This window comes from Protopterus annectens, chromosome 7.part0 (genome assembly GCF_019279795.1).
Source record: "Protopterus annectens isolate FY-2018-M chromosome 7.part0, PAN1.0, whole genome shotgun sequence".
Taxonomy (NCBI): domain Eukaryota; kingdom Metazoa; phylum Chordata; order Ceratodontiformes; family Protopteridae; genus Protopterus; species Protopterus annectens.
This window is the reverse complement of record NC_056739.1, coordinates 1,777,092,567-1,777,113,945: the sequence shown is the minus strand read 5'-3', so window position 1 is coordinate 1,777,113,945 and position 21,379 is coordinate 1,777,092,567. Positions and strand designations below refer to the sequence as shown.

General features: G+C 41.6%; 1 protein-coding gene across 3 annotated transcripts in view; it reads right to left on the bottom strand.

Moving 5' to 3' along the window:
- Nucleotides 1–21,379, bottom strand: part of WDR93 (WD repeat domain 93) — a 1,423,954-nt gene that overhangs the window by 507,393 nt on the left and 895,182 nt on the right. For all 3 annotated transcript variants that reach the window (XM_044078311.1, XM_044078310.1, XM_044078312.1), the window contains one exon: nucleotides 5,664–5,795. In XM_044078311.1, coding sequence (XP_043934246.1) covers nucleotides 5,664–5,795 — 132 coding nt within the window. The remainder of the gene's footprint in view (nucleotides 1–5,663; nucleotides 5,796–21,379) is intronic.

Sequence of the window (21,379 nt, the reverse complement as noted above, 5' to 3'; positions counted from 1 at the left end):
CAGAAAGCGCTGGGTGGAAACAGCCCACTGCCAAACTCTGAGAGCCTCATGACAAAGGGGGTAAGACCTGGTTCCTCCTTGTTTGTTCAAATACCAGACCACCAACATGTTGTCTGTCTGAATCGCAATCGTACCCAGAGGAAGAGAGTCCTGAAAGTACTGCAAAGCGAAAAGTACTGCTCTCATCTCTAGGACACTGATATGCAGATGTGTCTCTTGATCGATCCATGTGCCCTGGGCAGTCTTTCACTGAAAATGCCTCCCACCCTATCAGGGAAGCGTCCGTGGTCACAGTGACCGCTGGAGGAAATAGCACAAATGGGTTTCCTATCGTGTCATGAAGTGAGGTCAACCACCACTGAAGGTCCTTCTTGCAAGAATTTGTAATCATTATAGTGTGATTAAAGGTTAACTCTTAGTAATACCATTGAGTGAACAGCCATTAAAGTACCCGCATGTGCATACGAGCTAGTGGTATGGCTAGAATTGCTGCTGCCATCATGCCTAATACTTTCAGAACTTTTGATGCTGGTGCTTTGTCTTTTGATATCAGGATGCTGACATGTTGATGAAGAAGAGAGACTCTTTCTATTGGAAGCCTTAGATTGTTGTTGGTGGTGTCCAACTCTGCCCCAATAAAAATGATATGCTGCAATGGCGACAAGGCAGATTTTTCTGAGTTGATCGTAATGCCCAGATGATTGCAGAGTGACAGAGTGGACTCCTTGGCCTAAATGAGTTGATGCCTGGTGGTGGTAAGGAGCCAATCATCTAGGTAAGGAAACACCTGGAATCCTAGATGCTTCAGGTGAGCTGTGACCACTGCCATGCATTTGGTGAACACTCTGGGGGCTGTAGTGAGACCAAAGGGCAGGACTCGAAACTGGTAATGACTGGCTCCCAGCCAGAAGTGCAGGTGATCCCTGGATGGCCTGGCCATTTTTATGTGGTAGTATGCATCCTTGAGATCTATGGAGCACATCCAATTGTCTTTCCCTAAGAAGGGAAGTATGGACTGAAGCATGACCATCCGAAATTTCTCTTTCTTTATGTATTGGTTCAGTCTGCTGAGGTCCAATAAGGGTCTCCAGTCCCCTGTCTTCTTTTGAACCAAAAAGAATCTTGAGTACGTTCTGGATCCTGTCTGGTCTACTGGGACTGTTTGGATTACTCTTTTTTCTAGTAATGTTTGGACCTCTATTGTTGCCCGTTCCCTGTAACTGGGGGGAACGTCAGGATTTTTCCACGATTGGGTGAGGTGTGACGAATGGAATGAAATACCCTCTGGAAATGATACTTTGTACCCAGCTGTCTTTTGTTATTTTGAGCCAGGTGTCTGCGTACAAAGATAAGCGACCCCCGACTGCCTCCAGAGCAGGATAGTTGGGCCTCCTCTCAGGAGTGCTGGTAGGGATTCCCAGAGAAGTGATCTCTGTCACGCTGGTGTTGCGGACCCCCTCTGCCACGAGGGTGGCGTCTTCCATTATTACCTCCTCCTCCTCTGTCCCTGGAGGGGGTTCACCAAGTGTGTCCTGAAGGGCTCCTTGGGCTTTTTGGAACCACATTTTTCCTCCCCTTTGACTTTTAGGGTAGGATTGGGTAGAGGTGGAAAAATGGACCCTGACGGCAGACAGAGTCTTTTCAACCTGTTCACACCTGGTTATTGTTTCCTTCACTTTAGGACCGAAAAGGGACAAGCCATCAAAGGGAGTGTTTACAAAGGATGAATTGAAGGTCTCTGCGAAGGAACACAAGTGCATCCAGGAATGTCTCCTAAGAGCAACTCCTGTACCCACTGCCTTACTCATTCCATCAGCTGCATAGGATATGAGATGCATGGATGAGTTGACAATAGAATTTAGGGTAGCAAGCTGGGCAGCAACTTTGTTGGAAACTCCTTCAGCTACTGTACCCTGAAGAGTATCTCCCAACTCCTTAAGGAGATCTCTTTGCAACCTAGTAAAATGGGTTAAGTAGTTCAGCGAACACAGAGCAAAGGTCACTGAACTGAACATGTGCTTCCCACATCTATCCATAATCCTGAAGTCTCTGTTAGGAGGATGGATAGACGAGGAGGTCTCAGACATTTCCTTCTTGGCAGCTGCCGCCACCACCATGGCATCAACTGGAACAACTTTAGTTAAGAATGTTTTGTCAAGTGGGGCAGAAATTAATTTATTAGGCCTCCTAGGGACAGGCTCCATAGTATCCGGAGACTCCCATGCTCTTCGTGAGACCAGCTGCATCAGCTCATTGAAGGGTGGAGATACCCAAGAGGTGGAGGGCTGAAAACCGAAAGACTTCAGGAGAACTAACTCATCCTCAGTAGGGCTTTTTGACTGCCAGTCACCCCTCTGCCTAAGGATCTCAAGTATCTCAGCATAGGAGGTATCCTCAGAGGGGGACTGTGGGGATCCTTCTGACTCATCTAAGTCAGTATCCAATGTGAGAGACTCCTGTGGGGAGTCTAGGTATTTCTTCTTGCACAATCTTTTGCTGGGAACCTCATCAGTGGGAGCCTCTGGTGAGGTCTCGGAAGAGTAGGGGCCACCCATTGGGGCTTCCTGAGGCTCTGGGTCTCTATATTTGGTCAGGACGTGTGAGGCAGAAGCAGACACAGGCACTTTAGGGGAGGAGGAAGGCAGACCCGAGGTTGAGGATGTCCTAGGATACATAACTCTCCTCATAGCATCAAAAGCACCTCTGCTCCGATGTAAGGGAACCGACGGATCCTACGAAACCATCGACACCCCCAGCACCGGAACAGTGGGCTGCGAGCCGAGGCCCCAAGAGGCAAAGTCGTAGTCAACAAGTCAGTCCGATTGTCCTCTTCGACCCAACCAGAGACTGTCAGCTCCTAGAGTCCTTGATACACACCAATGAAGTCAGAGTACATGGAGCCGAAGACACTGGAGTAGGTGTCGGCTCTGAGGGTTTCACTAACATCAGGTCTGCCTCCTCTGGCTCCGAAGTATCAGCATGGCTTGGAGGAGGAATAGCAAGAGTCGGTGCAATGGTCTTTGGCTCCGAAGCCATTTGGGTCGAAGCCAATAACATTTTGGCTAATGCAGGTGCCAACAACAGCTTCTGTACCATACGAAGCACGTCCAGATCCGACAGGCTGATAGATGATTGAGAGGATCATACCAAAGGTGGTACCAACTGGAGAATAGGACTCTTCGGGGCTTCAGAGACTGGTTCCAAGACTGGGGACCGGCTCTGAAAGGTAAAGACTGTCGGCTCCGAGGGCAGTGGAGCCAAAGTCGATGACTTCTTTGATTATTTTGAGTCTGATGTCTTGGAAGACTTTGAAGACCTACTGAAACCATCCTGGTCACTCAAAGCTTCCTGCAATGAAGGGTTCAACAAGCCTCTATTGATCAGTTTCCTTTCCTGCAGGACCCTAGAGGAGAAGGAATAAAAAATGGCACAACTGTCTTGCAAATGCAGAGCCCCTAGACAGTAAACACAGTTAACGTGGCTGTCTGTAACTGACATTTTCTGGCCACATTTTGGGAACTTTTTGAACCCAAACTTAGGGTGCTTATCTTGGTCAGCCATAATAATGTTAGAGAATATTTACTGTTACCACACAAAAAACTTCAACAGTAATTTTTCACAGAATAGAAAAAAATTCCACACAAGCCTTAATAAAAGCAGGCTAAACCACACAAACACAATATATATCACACAAGCAGACTATGCCAAAACAGATAACTGCTGAGAAACAACAACCTTATCTAAATAAGTAGTGTTTATTGTAAATTTTTAACAGTCACAAAGAGCTAAGCCTTAGAAAAATACAGACGGCTAGACAGAACACACAAAAATCTAAGTTACTACAACTATCTAAGAAAAGTGACAGAGGTCACTGAAAAACACACAGCAAGATGAAAAAGGAAGCAATAACTTTATCTATATTATCTAAGGGTTACTGTGCCAAGCTTTATCTAAAAAAAAACGAAGGCTAGGCAGACCACACCAAGTAGGAACTACTACTAACTAGGCCTAAAAGAGGCCAACTAGAATTATCTAATAAAACAGAAAATGGGAAGGGAAAACACACTGAAAGCTAGAAGAGCTTTAACAACAAACCTAACTATCTAATATACTATCAAAGCACTTTTTTTGAAAATTTTAATGAAAAAATTGCTTATCTGGCCCGAGCTAAATCAGAACCTCTGATCTGCTGCAGTGGCAAACTAGATCTGAGCTAATTAACAGGTGCATCATGGGATAGGTACTTGGCCTCGAGCTATTTGAAGACCTCAGGCTTTGCAATTGTCCGTATCGGAGCCAAGGGATTGGCTCCGAACCCATCAGTAAAGAATGAATGTCGAGATTGAACAACTTCACATTGCTTGTTAATAATTTCAGATCTTGTTATGGACACTGTATATAATTTTTTTTCTTTTGCACTGGTTTTCTAAAATACATTTTTACAACCTGTTGTAACATTCACCTCAAAGTTGTGTCTTTCGGCTTTTCCCGGTTAGGAGTCGCCACAGCGGAACTTCGGTCCGCTAATGATTGGTAGTTGATTTTTACGTGCCGAGTTACCAGCCCTGACGCACAACCTTCAACAAAGGTATGCCCATTCACGCATGTCTCCACGCAGAAGACGCTCTAGTTGAGAATCGAACCGGACAGCGTCTTACTGTGAGGCGACAACACTACCGCAGCACCACCACCGAGTAAGACTAATTATTTAGCAGAATGCATTAAAAAAGATTGATCTTAGAAAGTAAATGGCAATCATGGTACAAGTAAAAAAATTAAAGGCAAAAAGCACTGTAACATACATATCTTCACAAGACAATGTGGTTCCATGTGATAGCTGGTCAGATTCAAAGAAATAAAGCTTTACATTCAATAATTTACAACAGACAACAAACTCTGCACTTAAAGACAAGCCCTTCTCATTGGGCATTGGGTGCAAGTGCAAGACACTGCCATTTTCATGAAGCAAACATTGTGAGACAGTACATCTGCATTATCCTGTCTGACGTTTGTTTTCTGTGGGGACAAAGCCACATTACCTCCACATACAGGGTTCAACCACTGCACTCTCTTAATTAATATAATCAACCCTGAGGTTGCTATACCTCAGAGAAAAGAAAATAAAAGAAAAGAAAACGTCCCTTATGAAACTTAGCCTTTGTTCTTTCATTAGAATAGTTTTTGCATAACTGTTCGATGGACAGCTGTTTTTACATAGCTGTACATAATGCACTACTCCCTTTGGCATTTCACAGACATTGCTAATAGAAGAATTCATATTGTTGGTTAATACCGATAATGAATAATGAATGAACTGCATAGCAAATCAGCAGAAAAGTTTCAGTACAGATTTATGAAAACATTTGTTGTACTTAATTTCTGCCTTCTGTGGCAAGCACGATTTACTATGAAGAAATACCATTTACTAACTTTGCGTTTGACACCTTCTACTCAGAAAGAAAGCTGCTGCAAGATCAAAATAATGTCTAGTGACAAAGCATTGCATCAATACTTTATTAGCCAGTTAGAAAAAATATTAGCTCTTACATTTCAAGATATTAATATTGCTCCTTACAGCATTAGGAATATCAGCATGACAAAGCACAGGTGAAAAAAATCTGAAAGGCAGGTCTGTCTTTCTGTTGTAGTTTATTCATTCTTACCCAGATATCTGTCCCAGACTGTTAGTGTTCCATCAACAAAACCTACAGCAAGAAACGAGTTGCAGAGGCTGACACATGAACAGGCTATTGAAGCAGCACAGGGCCAGACAACATCTGGCTTTGGCTCAATATCTGAAAAGGAGAAAAATATATGAATATTTACACCTTCAACACGCAAACATTCATAAGTGGCCTATGCTAGAAAACAATTAATTCAAACCATTTATTTATTTATTCTCAATTTGTTGACAGAGTAAATGAGCTGTTTTACTGATCCCTTTCATTCAATGAGCTACGTACATTTATAAAAAAATTTATATAAATACAAAAAAATCAGTTAATATAAATTAAATTTCAATAAACATTTAACATTGTACAAGGACATTCACAGATATGCAACTTAGATTAATACAGTTCAAGGACACTTAAAAGTACAATATAAAATCAGCAAAGGAGCACTGAGTATATTGTAAGTATACCTCTCATTAGTGAGATCTGACCACAAACTAATCACCCTGGATATACATATCCCACCTCCACCCCCAGCACAAAAGACCACAGTGAAAAACTTCTCAAAAGCAGACTTCACTCTTCTTAAGACTGAGATGGTATCCTTTAAGCCCACTGTGCCAGTGGATACCACATCCCACAATGCCGAATCCCTCACAAATGCTTTCTATGGACATCTCCAAGAATGCATGGATCATGCAATCCCAAACAAATCCAAGTCCCTCTCCACCAAATGTAAGCGTCCTGTCTGGTGGACCTCAGCCATAAACAAATTGTATAACAAAATAAGGAAGCTACTGCACGTCAGAGCGAAATCCCATGAAGGGAAGACATCTCTGATCAACATTAGCAGAAAACTACGTTCTCTCATAAAAACATCCAAGGCAAACTTTGAGAGAAAAATCGCTAAGGACACTAAAGATAACCACAAAGCCTTCTTCAGCTATATTAGAAACCTCGGCGGAAACCCTCAGATATGCTCAGAGTTGGTTCACAACAACAAAAAATACACTGAACCCACAGATATTGCTAACATTCTGGCTGACAGGTTCAGTGCAAATTTCTTGCCTCCTTCACCCCCAAAAGAAGAAATACTTATCCCAGCTGAATGTAATCTCCCTGTAATCTCTGATGTCCAAGTGAGAACCGCCCTAAACAAAGCAAAAAACACAGCATCAATGGGACCTGATGGTATCCCGGGGTGCATGTTACGTGAACTCCAAGAGGAGCTAAACCCACACATAAAAATGCTATTTAACCTTAGCCTTACTTCGGGATATGTACCTGAACACTGGCGTAGGAGCAACAGTGGTCCCACTCCACAAGGGGGGTGCCTCTACAGACCCTAGAAACTACCGCCCCATAAGCTTGACTAGCCTGGTCTGCAAAGCTATGGAAAGAATCATTATGGAACTCATAAACGGAGACATAGGGGACCTACAGATGCTTGACCCCACCCAGTTCGGCTTTGTAAAGGGCAGATCCTGCATTTTAAACCTGGTTGACTTTTTCGAAACAGTCACTAGAGCCATTGATTAGGGCAAAGCAGTCCATACAGCATACCTGGACTTGGCTAAGGCCTTCGACACAATACCCCACTCAGGCATCATAGATAAGCTAAACAGCTTAAACATAAACCCTTATGTCACTAGATGGGTTGCAAACTGGCTAAAGGACAGAACCCATAAAGTTAAAATCGCTGGAGCAATGTCAGACTCAAAGCCAGTCACAAGTGGTGTCCCACAGGGATCTGTCCTGGGACCTCTCTTGTTCGGCATTTATTTCTCAGATGTTAAAGCAAACATGGGAGGGCTGTGGCTGACAAAGTTCGCAGATGACTGCAAACTAGGCGCCATAGTCGATACACCAGCAGATACACACATCCTACAAAAAGGCCTCACTGAAACGGACAACTGGTGCCGTAGTCACGGCCTTAAACTAAATGCCAAAAATGTATAGTCATCCCTTTTGGAAAAACAAAGTACCCACAAATTATCACATAGACAGCAACCCACTGAGTATGGAAAAGTAATCAGAGACCTAGGGACCCAAGTAGACAGCGACCTCTCATTTGACACCCACGTTGCCAAAGTGGTTAGAAAAACATTCTACCTTGCACACCTCATCATGAAGGGTTTCACATCCAGATCCAAGGATGTCATTGTACCCCTATATTCCTCCCTCATCAGACCCATGATTGAGTACAATGCCCCATTTGGTATGTATTTCACCCGGCACTTGCAACAGCTGGAGAGACCACAAAAGTACCTCACCAAAAGGATCAAGGGTCTCCAACATATGTCTTATTCTGCCAGACTAAAGAAACTTCAGCACTATTCAGTAGCATACCGCCTGCTCAGAGGTGATCTCTGCCTGACGTACAAGGCCATGTCCAATCAGGATCTGATGGACATGCTCCACCTCAAAAAATCCAAATCCATCAGGACCACGAGAGCTAAAAACTTAAACCTTGGCACAAGTATGAATAGGACATGCTGAAGGGATAGATTCATAACCCAGAGGCTTCCCATGCTTTGGAACAGGATCCCAGTTCATATTAGGCAGAGCCCCTCACTGACTCTCTTCAAGAGAAATCTTGATGAGTGGATGGGAGATCCTAAGTTTACCCCAGGGGTCACATCTGTGTCACTGCTAGACAGGGGCACAGTAAACTAATTCTATTATATAAGGGGACCTTCACTGTGTCACTACTAGACAGAGGCACAGTATTCTAGATTTATTCTGTACATTTTTGTACCACTTCATGGGGTGGCAAAAGCCACATCACTATGGCTAGGCTTACAAATGCCCCAGGGCAGATAGCCTAGTACTATACTATGAAACTATGAGTATACTGTATATGATGCTCTAGGTCAAACATGATGACAAACTGACAGGCTTGGTAGATGTATACACAAAGAGACTACATGACAATACAGTTTGTAATTTTAAGAGGTATAAATAATGGTAACAGTACAATATACTGTGTAATTAACAATCTAACAGAGGAATTAGCAATTAAGTAGGAGTAAATTAATATTGCATATTTGGGAGATGTTGAATCTTTTAACCAGTCTCCTGAAAGTATTTACACTTCACTGTGTAATTATTCCATTAATGAACTTTTAAAAGACTGTAGGGTCTCACCATTTTTAACGTTATATGGAAGGTTGTTTGAGTGCAAGTCTTATTCTTGGGAATGTTCTTCCGCCTACAGCAGTTTTGAATTTTGAACTGACTGGTATGAAAGATGACCTGATTGCTCTTAATAGGAAGTAGTTCCTCTAAGAGGAGGGCAGTAGCCACGGCATACATTTTAACACCTTTAATGAATTAGCACTTGGGACATACGCAAACTTCCATCTGTATAAAAGTAGTCAAACCATATTAACAAGTTCTCATTTAGAAACATTAAAAGATGCATAATAATTTGTGATGTATAATTTAAGTATTCAGTTCTTGCATCATTCCTCCTCCAAAACACTTTTCTGGGTGCATTTTTCCCAACTTATTTTTTCTAATTTACTTCCAGCCTTTTCTAAAGATAGCATTTCCTGTTCCTTTACCTCTCTTACAGTATCCATTACTTTAAGTATAGTTGGTTTAGATTTTGATTTCCATTTTCTAGTAATTACTTTTTGACAAGCCCCAGAAGTAAACTTAACAAGATCTTAGTGTGTATAGGCAATTCAGGTACTATATTCCAACTCAAAAAAACACATTTCTTCAGTTACCCTCACTTGCTCAACTACTTTTACTGATAGAAAGTCTGTCAACTCATTACACTCCCAAAACTTACGTTCCCCGTTACCTCTTTCTTCCACCATCACACCTCCAATATTTGCCATCTGCCTGCGGAAAAATTCTTTGGAGTCTGCTAGGGGTATAAAAGTACCTATGCAAACACTTCCAGGCAAAAGTCCTAGATGTTCGAGTCTTTGTTGCAAATTCAGGAGCTATAAATATGTCCTCTCATTGTTTCTTTATGGATTTCATATCTAATCTCTCTTCCCAATCTTTCCTGACCTCTTCTGATTGTTTCTTATAGCCAGTGTGCAATATTTTATAGTCTCTACTAATTATCCCTTTTTAACAGCATCTTCTGTTCTAGATTCAATTAAAAACTCAACCAGTGTAGTTTAAGATTCTCATATCCCTTTTTCTTTGTCTTTATTCTGATATTAATACCTGATGGGGAAAGGCAGTCACTAGCCTGCAATTCAAATGTCTTCCTGGCCTTTTGCCATTCCTTACCCTTCCATCTCTAATTATTTGCTCCTAATACCTTGGTTCCTTTGTCAGCTTCCTCCATTAAATTCCAGCCCCCTTTGTCTATTCTCTGCACCCCTAATTGCAGTCTTCCCTATCGGAAGACTCTCCTTTCTCCATCCTTATGTTAGATTAGTTCTTAGTGTACTTTCTGCTACTTTATGAAATAATATTCTGTATGACTGCAGTTATTTTCTTTAAGGATCTGTGTCCAAAACTCCGTTCTTCCCTTATCTCTTGAATGACGCCCCCCACTTCATAATCATCCCTTTCCACTTTGAATTGTAGCTTTCTGCTTGTGTTATGTATAAGAGCCTTAACTATGTAGCTCTAAAATATCCCTTTAAATCAGGTAATCCTAAACCTCTTTTTTCTGTTGGGAAGATCAACTTATCCCACTTGAAATTTGTCCTCTTCCTCTCCCAAATAAAATCTGAAAGAATTGATGAGATTGTAATATATAGGAATTAACTGGAAACAACTGAAATGAGACTGAAATGGAAGTCTTTATCTGTTAATTACCCAAATTTGTGTTGAACAGGTGCCAGTCGCTCCTTTATGGGCCATGTCTTTTGTACTTTTCAGAATAAGTTCTGCAAGCACTACAGTTCAGTTAATAAGACTTTATTAGATGTTCACAATATCCAAATACTGTCTTCATTTCAGTGCTGATAAACAATAACAGTCTGTAGAAATCCTGAAATTCTGGATAACAGTAACAGTGCTGATAAATATGTCCAAAGTTTCTGCAGGTATATTCTGATTCTCCTGAATAATATCAACCGAAACAGTCTTTTAGTATCAGTATTTAATCTGACTTCTGTATTCCAGCTCGAGTGTCTGTTCTGCAGCCCAAAAGCTTACTTTCTTTCTGTAATGCTGAATAGTTAATCTTTTCTGTATGTCTGAACTAACTACCTGACATCACTAACTGTATCTAAAGTATATTTTAATAATACCAAAAACCTTTTATGCTTTACGTGTTTTCTTAGGGTCTATATTACATTGTCAAAGGGGCTGTTCATTGAACACCCTTTCATCGACACATAATCGAAATACCAAAATCCCTAACGGCCACATTTTCCCAGGGGAAAAAAATCGCCTGGCCATCATTGGGGATTTGCCCTATCCTCCACTGCAGTGCAATCTCAGAGTTGGTGTATTTAGCTAGTGAGGGTGTGAGGGACACATCACCCACTTTGTAGGGTCTGCAATTTTTTTTTTTTTTTTTTTGGTGTTGGCCAAGTGATTTTTTTCCCATGGGAAAAAAATTATTCACTTATGTGGCCTTTAGCTTTGGTGGTGTCAACAAGGAGTTTATTATTGGAACAGAGGGATCTGGTAGTGGTGTATGGTTGTATAAGATTTTGGAGAGCAGGGGTTTGTCTGGTTGATGCAGTATTTTGTGGGCAAAGGATAATTGATTAAAATGTTTATGATTTAATTACCATATTACCTAGATCCATAATATCCTTCAAAGCCCCTGGGCCAGAGGATAATACAGCCCAATCCGCAGAATCCTTTACAAATGCATTCTATGAGCACCTGCAGGAATGCATGGATCGTGCTATCCCAAATAAAACCAAGACTCACTCCTCCAAAAACAGGAGACCAGTCTGGTGGACCCCGGCCATAAATAAGCTATACAACAGATGGAGGAAGCTACTACATGACAGAGCAAAATCCCAAAAAGGGAAGGCATCTCTGATCAGTATTAGCAAGAAACTTCGATCCCTCATAAAATCATCAAAGGCCAGCTTCAAAAGAAAAATTCCCTAGACACTAAAGATAATCACAAGGCCTTCTTTAGTTATGTCAGGAACATGGGCGGAAACTCCCAGATATGCTCTGAATTGTTGCATAAAGGTACAAAATATACTGAACCTACAGACATAGCAACATCCTGGCAGACAGATTCAGCGCAAACTTCTCCCCCCCTTCCCCCCAAAGGAGCAAATGCCTATCCCAACTGAATGCAACCTCCCTGACAACACAGATGCACAGGTGAAAGCTGCCCTCTCCAAAGCAAAAAACACAGCATCTATGGGACTGGACGGTGTCCCAGACTGTGTCTTACACGAGCTCCAAGAATAACTGAACCCTCACATTAAGTCACTGTTCAAACTTAGCCTTACAACAGGATATGTACCCAAAGAATGGCGTACAGCTACAGTGGTCCCACTCCACAAAGGTGGTGCTACAATGGACCCCGGAAACTATCGCCCCATAAGCCTGACTAGTCTGGTCTGTAAAGCTATGGAGCGTATTATCATGGAATTCATAAACAAAGACATTGGGAGCCTCCAGACACTGGACCCTACCCAATTTGGCTTTAAGGGCAGATCTTGCCTCTTAAACCTAGTTGATTTCTTTGAAACAGTTACCAAAGCCATAGATAAGGGTAAGGTAGTCCACACAGCCTACCTGGACCTCGCAAAAGCCTTCGACACAATACCCCACTCGGGCATCATAAATAAGCTTACCAGCTTAAATATCAACCCCTATATCACAAGATGGGTTGCAAACTGGCTCAGAGATAGAACCCACATGGTCAGAATCGCAGGTGCCATGTCCGAATCCAAACCAGTTACAAGTGGTGTCCCACAGGGCTCAGTTCTGGGACCTCTCTTGTTCAGTATATACTTCTCTGAGGTTCAGGCTAACATGGGGGGATTATGGCTGACAAAGTTTGCAGATGACTGCAAACTGGGGGCCATAATCGAATCTCCAGCTGACACAAGCATCCTCCAAAAGGGTCTCACAGAGACAGATGCTTGGTGCCAGAGCCATGGCCTCAAGCTAAATGCTAAAACGTGCATAGTCATCCCCTTTGGGAAAAACAAGGTGCCCACAAATTACCACATAGGTGGTAATCCATTAAGTACGGAAGAAGTAATGAGAGATTTGGGGACCAATGTAGATAGTAATCTCTCCTTTGATAATCACGTTGCCAAAGTGGTTAGAAAGACCTTCTATATAGCCCACCTTATCACGAAAGGGTTTGCATTAGATCAAGAGAGGTCATTGTGCCCCTCTACTCGTCACTCATCAGGCCCATAATTGAATACAATGCCCCTTTTGGGATGTACCTTACCTGACACCTGCAGCAACTGGAGAGACCCCAAAAGTACCTCACCAAGAGGATCATGGGCTACAAACAGATGTCCTATGCAGCTCGACTAAAGAAACTCCAGCTCTACTCAGTTGCTTACCACCTACTCAGAGGCGATCTATGCCTGACGTACAAACCCATGTCAAACCCAGAATTAATGGACATGCTCCAGGGACCTAAACCTCAGCACAAAAATAAATAGGACATGCTGGAGGGACAGATTCATTTCCCAGATGCTCCCCTCACTCTGGAATAGAATCCCAATTCATGTTAGACATAGCCCCTCGCTGACCCTCTTCAAGCGAAATCTGGATGCGTGGATGGGAAATCTCAAATTCACCCCTGGGATCTCTTCTGTGTCCCTGCTAGACAGAGGCACAGTAAACTAATCTTAAAAGGGTACCTTCTGTGACCTACTTTACAGAGGCACAGTAGGCTAATCTAATAGGGAGGTGGAAGCCAAATACATTCTGGCTAGGCTTATAAATGTCCTAAGGCAGATAGCCTAGTATCTACCTATGAGCCTATGAACCTATAATTCTTTTAACTATGCTGTTCCAGAAACAGCATGGAGAAATTGTCATAAACATCCTTAACCTGTCTCTGTGAGTCTTCATTTAAGTTAGACAGAATTTGAACTGTTAACCCTGCCTATTTTTCTTCCCTATCTCTCTATGCTAATGGTACAAATACACTGTTTATTGCCTATGTTTATCACCTTATAAGTGGGTGCCTTACTGTACCAAGATGTCTCTCTCTTATACCAAAAGAAACCTTTTCCTGTTGTGAAATGATTTAAATCTTTAAACATTGTACTGTTTAGTCCATTTTCTTTTTTATTTATAGCCTATCAAGCATGATGGTTATTTTCTGAAGATTAACTGAAATCTGCACTAAAGAGATAACTTTATAACTGGTCTTGAAGAATAATTTACATATACTGTATTAACTGGTATCTGTAAATTCTCACCTAGATTTGTTAACGTCTATGTGCTGTATTAGACTGTCTCCTAAATTTGTGTCTGAAATATTCTATGAATATTTATGAGCTATAATAGTTTATTAAAACTTATGCTGTCTGTAGTTCAGGTTTATACCTCTGCATTTTCTGTTAGTGTCCTTTTAACTTTCTGACTAATGTACCATAATTATGTAAAGTGCACTGTAATCTGTAAATTAATTAACAAATTAAGCCTGCTCTGTTATGCCTTGAGTATACTGAATAACTATTACTACCTATTTTTTAGATAACTTATCTTAATAAGCCTGTTACAAATAATTCTGTCACTTTACCTGTAAAACTAACTGAAGAATGTGAAGTAACTGAGTATTAATCCTATATTCTGAAATTTGACTGAAATGTACTATAGTGAACACATAAATGAGTGTGAATGTCATATTTTGAATCTTGACTGAAATTTGATACATATTTATACTGAACATCTAAAATAACAGGAATACCTTTCCTGCCAGTGTTACCTGAACAGAGATTAAAAAAAAATGAAATCAGTTAATGTTATATTTTGGAAACTAATCTATTAATAACTTTGTGTTAGTATTGTCTAAACATAGATAAAAACAAACTGAAAACTAGTACTGTTATATAACTGTCCAAAAACATATATACTTGCTTTAACTCATACATTTTAACTTTAAACATTGAAGACATAAATGAAACACATATACAGTCGACTTCTGCATCACAGCTCTTGCCAAATTTTACTGCATTGTCCCAGTCACTGATGAGGTATTGGAAGGCCTGCTTTAATGTCCAAATATCCTTTTTTATAGTTAGAGCTCTTAAATCTCTCCTTTTCATTTCTTGTGCAAGGCTAGGTGGCTAAAATGATCGATTGTATTTAGTATCAGTTCCTTAAAATAACATTTGCAGCTGTAACGATTATAAAATGATACCATTATTTATTTTTATTTTATTTATTTTACATTTGTTGACCGGGATAGTCTGAATGGATACATGTCCATTTTCAGTGGAGGCCTGGGGAGAAAAGCTCCAAAGGTATACATATACAATCATTACAATGTCATGTCGAACAGGAGTAATCATAACATAATACAAATATAACACATTTTGCAGTCTAGTTAAATTTATGGAAATATACCACTTATTCTAGTACATTTAAATTTGTACAGTCTAAAAATCTTCTAAACTGGTTTATCAAAGATATTTGAGTAGCACTTACAGGCATAGGATAGATACACCAGTATGCATAAAGATTTAGTCAGGCTTGGAGCAGGGACATATCCATTGAGACTTGAAATACTCCTTGAGAGCTATTTTGAATTGAGATAGGGTGGTATCCAGGGTAATGTTAGCAGGAAGGGAATTCCAAATTTTGCCAGCAGAGTTGGCAAACAGGGAGTCACCAGCTGAGTTGTTGGATTTGATGGTTAGCACTAATAGTCTGTTAGATGACCGGACTGATCTGGAGGTGGAGTGGGGGTAAAAGATGTTTTTCAGGGCAGGTGTATTATCTGGTTGGTTAAGTGCTTTGTGAGCAACAATGAGTTGATTATACTGAATCTGCCTGGGTAGCTCTAGCCATCCGAGATAATTTAGATTTTTACAATGATGGGTTCTATAGGGTAGACCAGTTGCAAATCTAGCTATGTTATTATAGCTGCTTCAGAGTTTAGTAAGATCAGATTTATTTAGGTTGGCCAGTAAAGGGGAAGCATAGTAGAGTGTAGAGAGTAGATGGGAGCGGGCAATGGAGGTCCTAGCATATGAGGTAAGGAATGGCTTAAAGTGAGCCCAGTTTTCTGTTAATGGTTTTGATTGTTTTGTTGACGTGCATGTCAAACTTAAGATTGTTGTCTATAATAACTCCTAGTAGTTTTGTATGGGCATCTGGAGAGATAATGGTACCGTTATTAGCCTCAATGGAGAGAGATAACGCTGTGGATTTTTGAGTGGGGGTGAAAAGTAGGAGCTTTGTTTTATTAGGGTTGAGAAAAAGACAGCGAGCGGCAAGCCAGTTCTCTACTAGATTGAAAGTACTCAGAGCTATTGATAGCAGTTCTGTTTGCGAGGTGGCAGTGCAGATCAATGTTGAGTCATCTGCATATTGAATGCAGATGGCTTCAGGAATTACAGTGTGGAAGTCACTGATAAAAATGGAAAACAGAAGTGATCCCAAGATAGACCCCTGTGGGACACCTAGAGTGTTTGGTAGGAGGTCTGACAGTTTGTTCTACCATAAGACGGATTGTTGGCTATTGTGCAGGTAGGATTCAAACCATCGGAGAGGGTGATTACCTGGGGACATTGTTGCCAGGGTGTTGATGAGAAGATGGTGGTTAACCATGTCAAAAGCCTTTGACAGGTCTAAGAAAAGGGCTGAAGATAGCTTGTTATTGTTCCTGTTATAGTTTATTGCATTAGTTACTTGTTGCCCTGAATTTATTTACATTTTTCTGCATGAAATAAACCTGGCTAGCACTGGTAATTGATCTTTTGGCCTGTACTTAACCTCAATCATTGCTGAAGTGTCAAATTCTCCTTTACTTACAATGTAGAATACTTATGTAATTCATATTTTTCTTTATTCTATACTATTGTTTTGTTATTGTGGCAAATCTCATTTTTATGTTTTGTTATTGTGTCAACCCTCTTTTTTCTTGAAATGTTTACTTGTAATGCATGATTTATTTTTTAATCCTGGAGCTTTTCTCACAGGGCCTCCACTGAAAATGGGCTTTTACTAGCCCAGTGGACCTTCCCAGTAACCAAATGGCAATAAATAAATAAATAAAATAAACATTTGCTGCTAATAAACACTTGCAAGTGTGTGACACGAAAAGGATGTAACTTTATTATTACATCAGACTGAAACCTCAGTGACATTGTTTTTCCTGTCATAACATCTGTGACACTGCCAGCCCAGCTATCTGGAATTTTGTAAACAATTCTATGTCATTTGTGAAATATTGATATGATTTATACAAAACTGTATGTTATATACTGAGCTTCAAGAATGTAACCATAGCATACCCTATAGAAGGTTAACTTACAAAACTTCACGAAAATAAGTATGTCTAGAGCTAGAAGTTTTTTCTATTGTCTTGTAGAGAAGTAGTTATTAGGTTTAAAATGTAAGAAGTATTTTATTGCTTTATGCCGTCCTAGCAGCTGCACAGTTCTGAGATATATTTTTTAACACAGAGATGTTAAAATTCTGTTAGTTTCTGATTAGCCTGGGAACTGAAGTCAGGTGACAAAAAGTGATGTCATCCAGGTTAAACCAGCAGTAAAATGTACAGTAAGTAAAAAGAACTCCCTCAGAGAGAGACTGTGCATTTTGTATTTTGTCTTGGACCTAGCAAGAACATCCCCTCATCATCATCATCTGCACTTGCCTTGTTGTAAGTAATATTTAGGTAACAGTAACTCTTTTAGATATACTTAGGAATATAGTAAAGATTAGCTTAGATGTTTGCTGTGTTTATTTGAGACTGTCCTGCAATGTTGTTTTAAAATATTTCCTGTGATTTTGAATTCTGAAGACACTGTGTTGAATTACTGAGTATTGTCTTGGTCTTTTATAGTTTCATAGTTTGGTACTAGGCTATCTGCCCAGGGGCATTTATAAGCCTATCTGCCCTGGGGCATTTATAAGCCTAGCCATAGTGATGTGGCTTTCGCCACCCCATGTAATGGTACAAAGGTGTACAGAATAGATTTAGAATACTGTGCCTCTGTCTAGTAGTGACATAGTGAAGACCCCCTTACATAATAGAATTAGTTTACTGTGCTTCTGTCTAGTAGTGACACAGAGATGACCCCTGGGGTAAACCTGCGATCTCCCATCCACTCGTCAAGATTTCTCTTGAAGAGAGTCAGTGAGGGTCTCTGCCTAACATGAACTGGGATTCTGTTCCAGAGTATGGGAAGCCTCTGAGTTATGAATCTGTCCCTCCAGCATGTCTTATTCATATTTGTGCTGAGGTTCAAATCTTTAGCTCTCGTGGTTCTGATGGATTTGGATTTTTTGAGGTGGAGCATGTCCATCAATTCCTGATTGGACATGGTCTTGTACGTCAGGCACAGATCACCTCTGAGTAGGCGGTATGCTACTGAATAGAGTTGGAGTTTCTTTAGTCTGGCAGCATATGACATATGTTGGAGACCCTTGATCCTCTTGGTGAGGTACTTTTGGGGTCTCTCTAGCTGTTGCAAGTGCCGGGTGAGGTACATACCAAATGGGGCATTGTACTCAATCATGGGCCTGATAAGGGAGGAGTACAGGGGCACAATGACCTCCTTTGATCTGGATGTGAATCCCTTCATGAGAAGGTGGGGAAGGTAGAAAGTCTTTCTAACCACTTTGGCAACTTGGGTGTCAAATGAGAGGTCACTACTGACTTGGGTCCCCAGGTCTCTGATTACTTTTTCCGTACTCAGTGGGTTACCGCCTATGTGATAATTTGTGGGCACTTTGTTTTTCCCAAAGGGGATGACTATACATTTTTTGGCATTTAGTTTAAGGCCATGACTCCGGCACCAGTTGTCCGTTTTAGTGAGGCCTTTCTGTAGGATGTATGTGTCAGCTGGTGTATCGACTATGGTGCCTAGTTTGCAGTCATCTGTGAACTTTGTCAGCCACAACCCTCCCATGTCTGCTTTCACATTTGAGAAATAAATGCCGAACAAGAGGGGTCCCAGGACAGAGCCCTGTGGGACACCACTTGTCACTGGCTTTGAGTCTGACATGGCTCCAGCGATTTTGACTTTATGGGTTCTATCCTTTAGCCAGTTTGCCACCCATCTTGTGACATATGGATTTACATTTAAGCTGTTGAGCTTGTCTATGATGCCAGAGTGGGGTATTGTGTCGAAAGCTTTAGCCAAGTCCAGGTAGGCTGTATGGACTGCTTTGCCTTCGTCAATGGCTCTAGTGACTGTTTCGAAAAAGTCAACCAGGTTTAAAAGGCAGGATCTGCCTTTTACAAAGCCAAACTGGGTGGGATCAAGTGTCTGTAAGTCCCCAATGTCTCTGTTTATTAGTCCCATAATGATTCTTTCCATAGCTTTGCAGACCAGGCTGGTTAAGCTTATGGGGCGGTAGTTACCAGGGTCAGTAGAGGTGCCTCCTTTGTGGAGTGGGACTACTGTTGCTGTACGCCAGTTTTCAGGTACATATCCTGTAGTAAGGCTAAGGTTAAATAGCATTTTTATGTGCGGGTTTAGCTCCTCTTGGAGTTCACGTGGCACACAACCCGGGATACCGTCAGGTCCCATTGGTGCTGTGTTTTTAGCTTTGCTGAGGGCGGTTCTCACCTGGACATCTGAGATGACAGGGAGGTTACATTCAGCTGGGATAAGTATTTCTTCTTTTGGGGGTGAGGGAGGGGAGACATTTGCACTGAACCTGTCTGCCAGAATTTTGGCAATATCTGTGGGTTCAGTGTATTTTTTGTCATTGTGAACTAACTCTGAACATATCTGAGGGTTTCCGCCCAGGTTTCTAACATAGCTGAAGAAGGCCTTGTGGTTATCTTTAGTGTCCATAGCGATTTTTCTCTCATAGTTGGCCTTGGATGTTTTTATGAAAGAACGTAGCTTTCTACTAGTGCTGATCAGAGATGCCTTCTCTTTATGGGATTTTGCTCTGTCATGCAGTAGCTTCCTTCTTTTGTTATACAATTTGTTTATGGCTGGGGTCCACCAGACAGGACGCCTGCCCTTGGTGGAGAGGGTCTTGGTTTTATTTGGGATTGCATGATCCATGCATTCTTGGAGATGTCCGTAGAAAGCATTTGTGAAGGATTCTGCACTGTGGGATGTGGTTTCCACTGTCCCAGTGGGCTTAAAGGATACCATCTCAGTTTTAAGAAGTGTAAAGTCGGCTTTTGAGAAGTTTTTCACTGTAGTCTTTTGTGTTGGGGGTGGAGGTGGGATATGTATATCCAGGGTGATTAGTTTGTGGTCAGATCTCACTAGTGAAGGGTATACTTCCGGTGAGGAGCACTTTGTCCCCATGTTTGTGATGAACAGGTCTAGTATATTATCTCCCCTTGTGGGAGAGGCGACTAGCTGTTCCATTGCGTTTGAATTTATGAATTCCAGGAACCTTTGGGCTAGGGTGTTTGGGCTAGAATAATGCACCCAGTCTATGTTAGGGTAGTTGAAGTCTCCCAATATGATGGTGTTTGGTGAGACATTCATATCCTCCAATGTCTTCAGGAAGGCTGAGTGGGGTTCCTGAGATTGGGAGGGTGGTCTGTAACATGCTACCAGTTATATAGCAGTTTTGCCTATGGTTAGTTGCACCTGGATGGTCTCTGATGCTTCATGTGTTGCCAATAACCTGGAGGTGTGGGTGTCCTTGATGAATATGGACACTCCCCCTCCCTTTTTGGTTTGGCCCAAGTTTTGGGGCTGAAAAGCATGATACGATGTATAGCCTGGTAGTGCTGGGGTGCTCTCAGGAGCCTTGAACCAGGTTTCAGTTACTGCACAGACATCGATGTCCTCCATACTGAGGAGTGCTTCGAGAGCCTGCATCTTGAGATTTAGACTTCTGGCGTTGAGCAGCATTACCCTTAATTTTTTTCCATTTCTGTTTTCTAAGGAGGTGGGTTTGTCTTTTGAGCCTTGCCTAAAAAAGGCACTATGGGGGAGGCAAGAGCCTTAGCCAATATCCGGAAGCCCAGTGGTGACAGATGCAAGCCGTCCCTTGCGAAGCAGCGTGGCTTGTCCAGCATGTCATCCCAAGCAGACAGACATTGGATCCCCCTAGAATGACACCAGTATTTGAGCCAATTATTAAAGCTGGTCATCTTGTCTTTGTATTGTGGCATCATTCTTGGTGAGGGCAAGATGCTGCTCAGGGTCAGGGTCATACCAACCTGGGCTACATAATCAGAGAGCTCCTCTATGTCTCTTTTCATGTAGTCCAGGGAGGTACGTCTCAGGTCATTCACGCCGGCATGGACAATGACGGAGTCATATTTGTACTTGCTTTGGAGTGACCTGAGTGCGTGTGTTATGTGGCGGATCCTAGCTCCCGATAAGCAGCTCACCGTTACCCTCTCCTTGTTTAGCCTGGTAAACAGAACGTCTGTGTGTCTGACTATAGAGTCACCTATTACTAGTGTATCAGGCATGGTGTTTGGCCTTAAGGGCTCTGATTGTTTGACACACTGATTTATTGAAGTATGTGATGCATGTGTTATGTTTTGAGGTGGTGGATTTTTGGGTGTCTGCTTTGGGAGCCTATGTTGTTTTGGTAAGTTTTTTGTTAGAGCCTCCGAGTATGTCTTTGTGTTTTTATGTGTTTGGTTTGCAGTTGTGGTAGGTCTATGT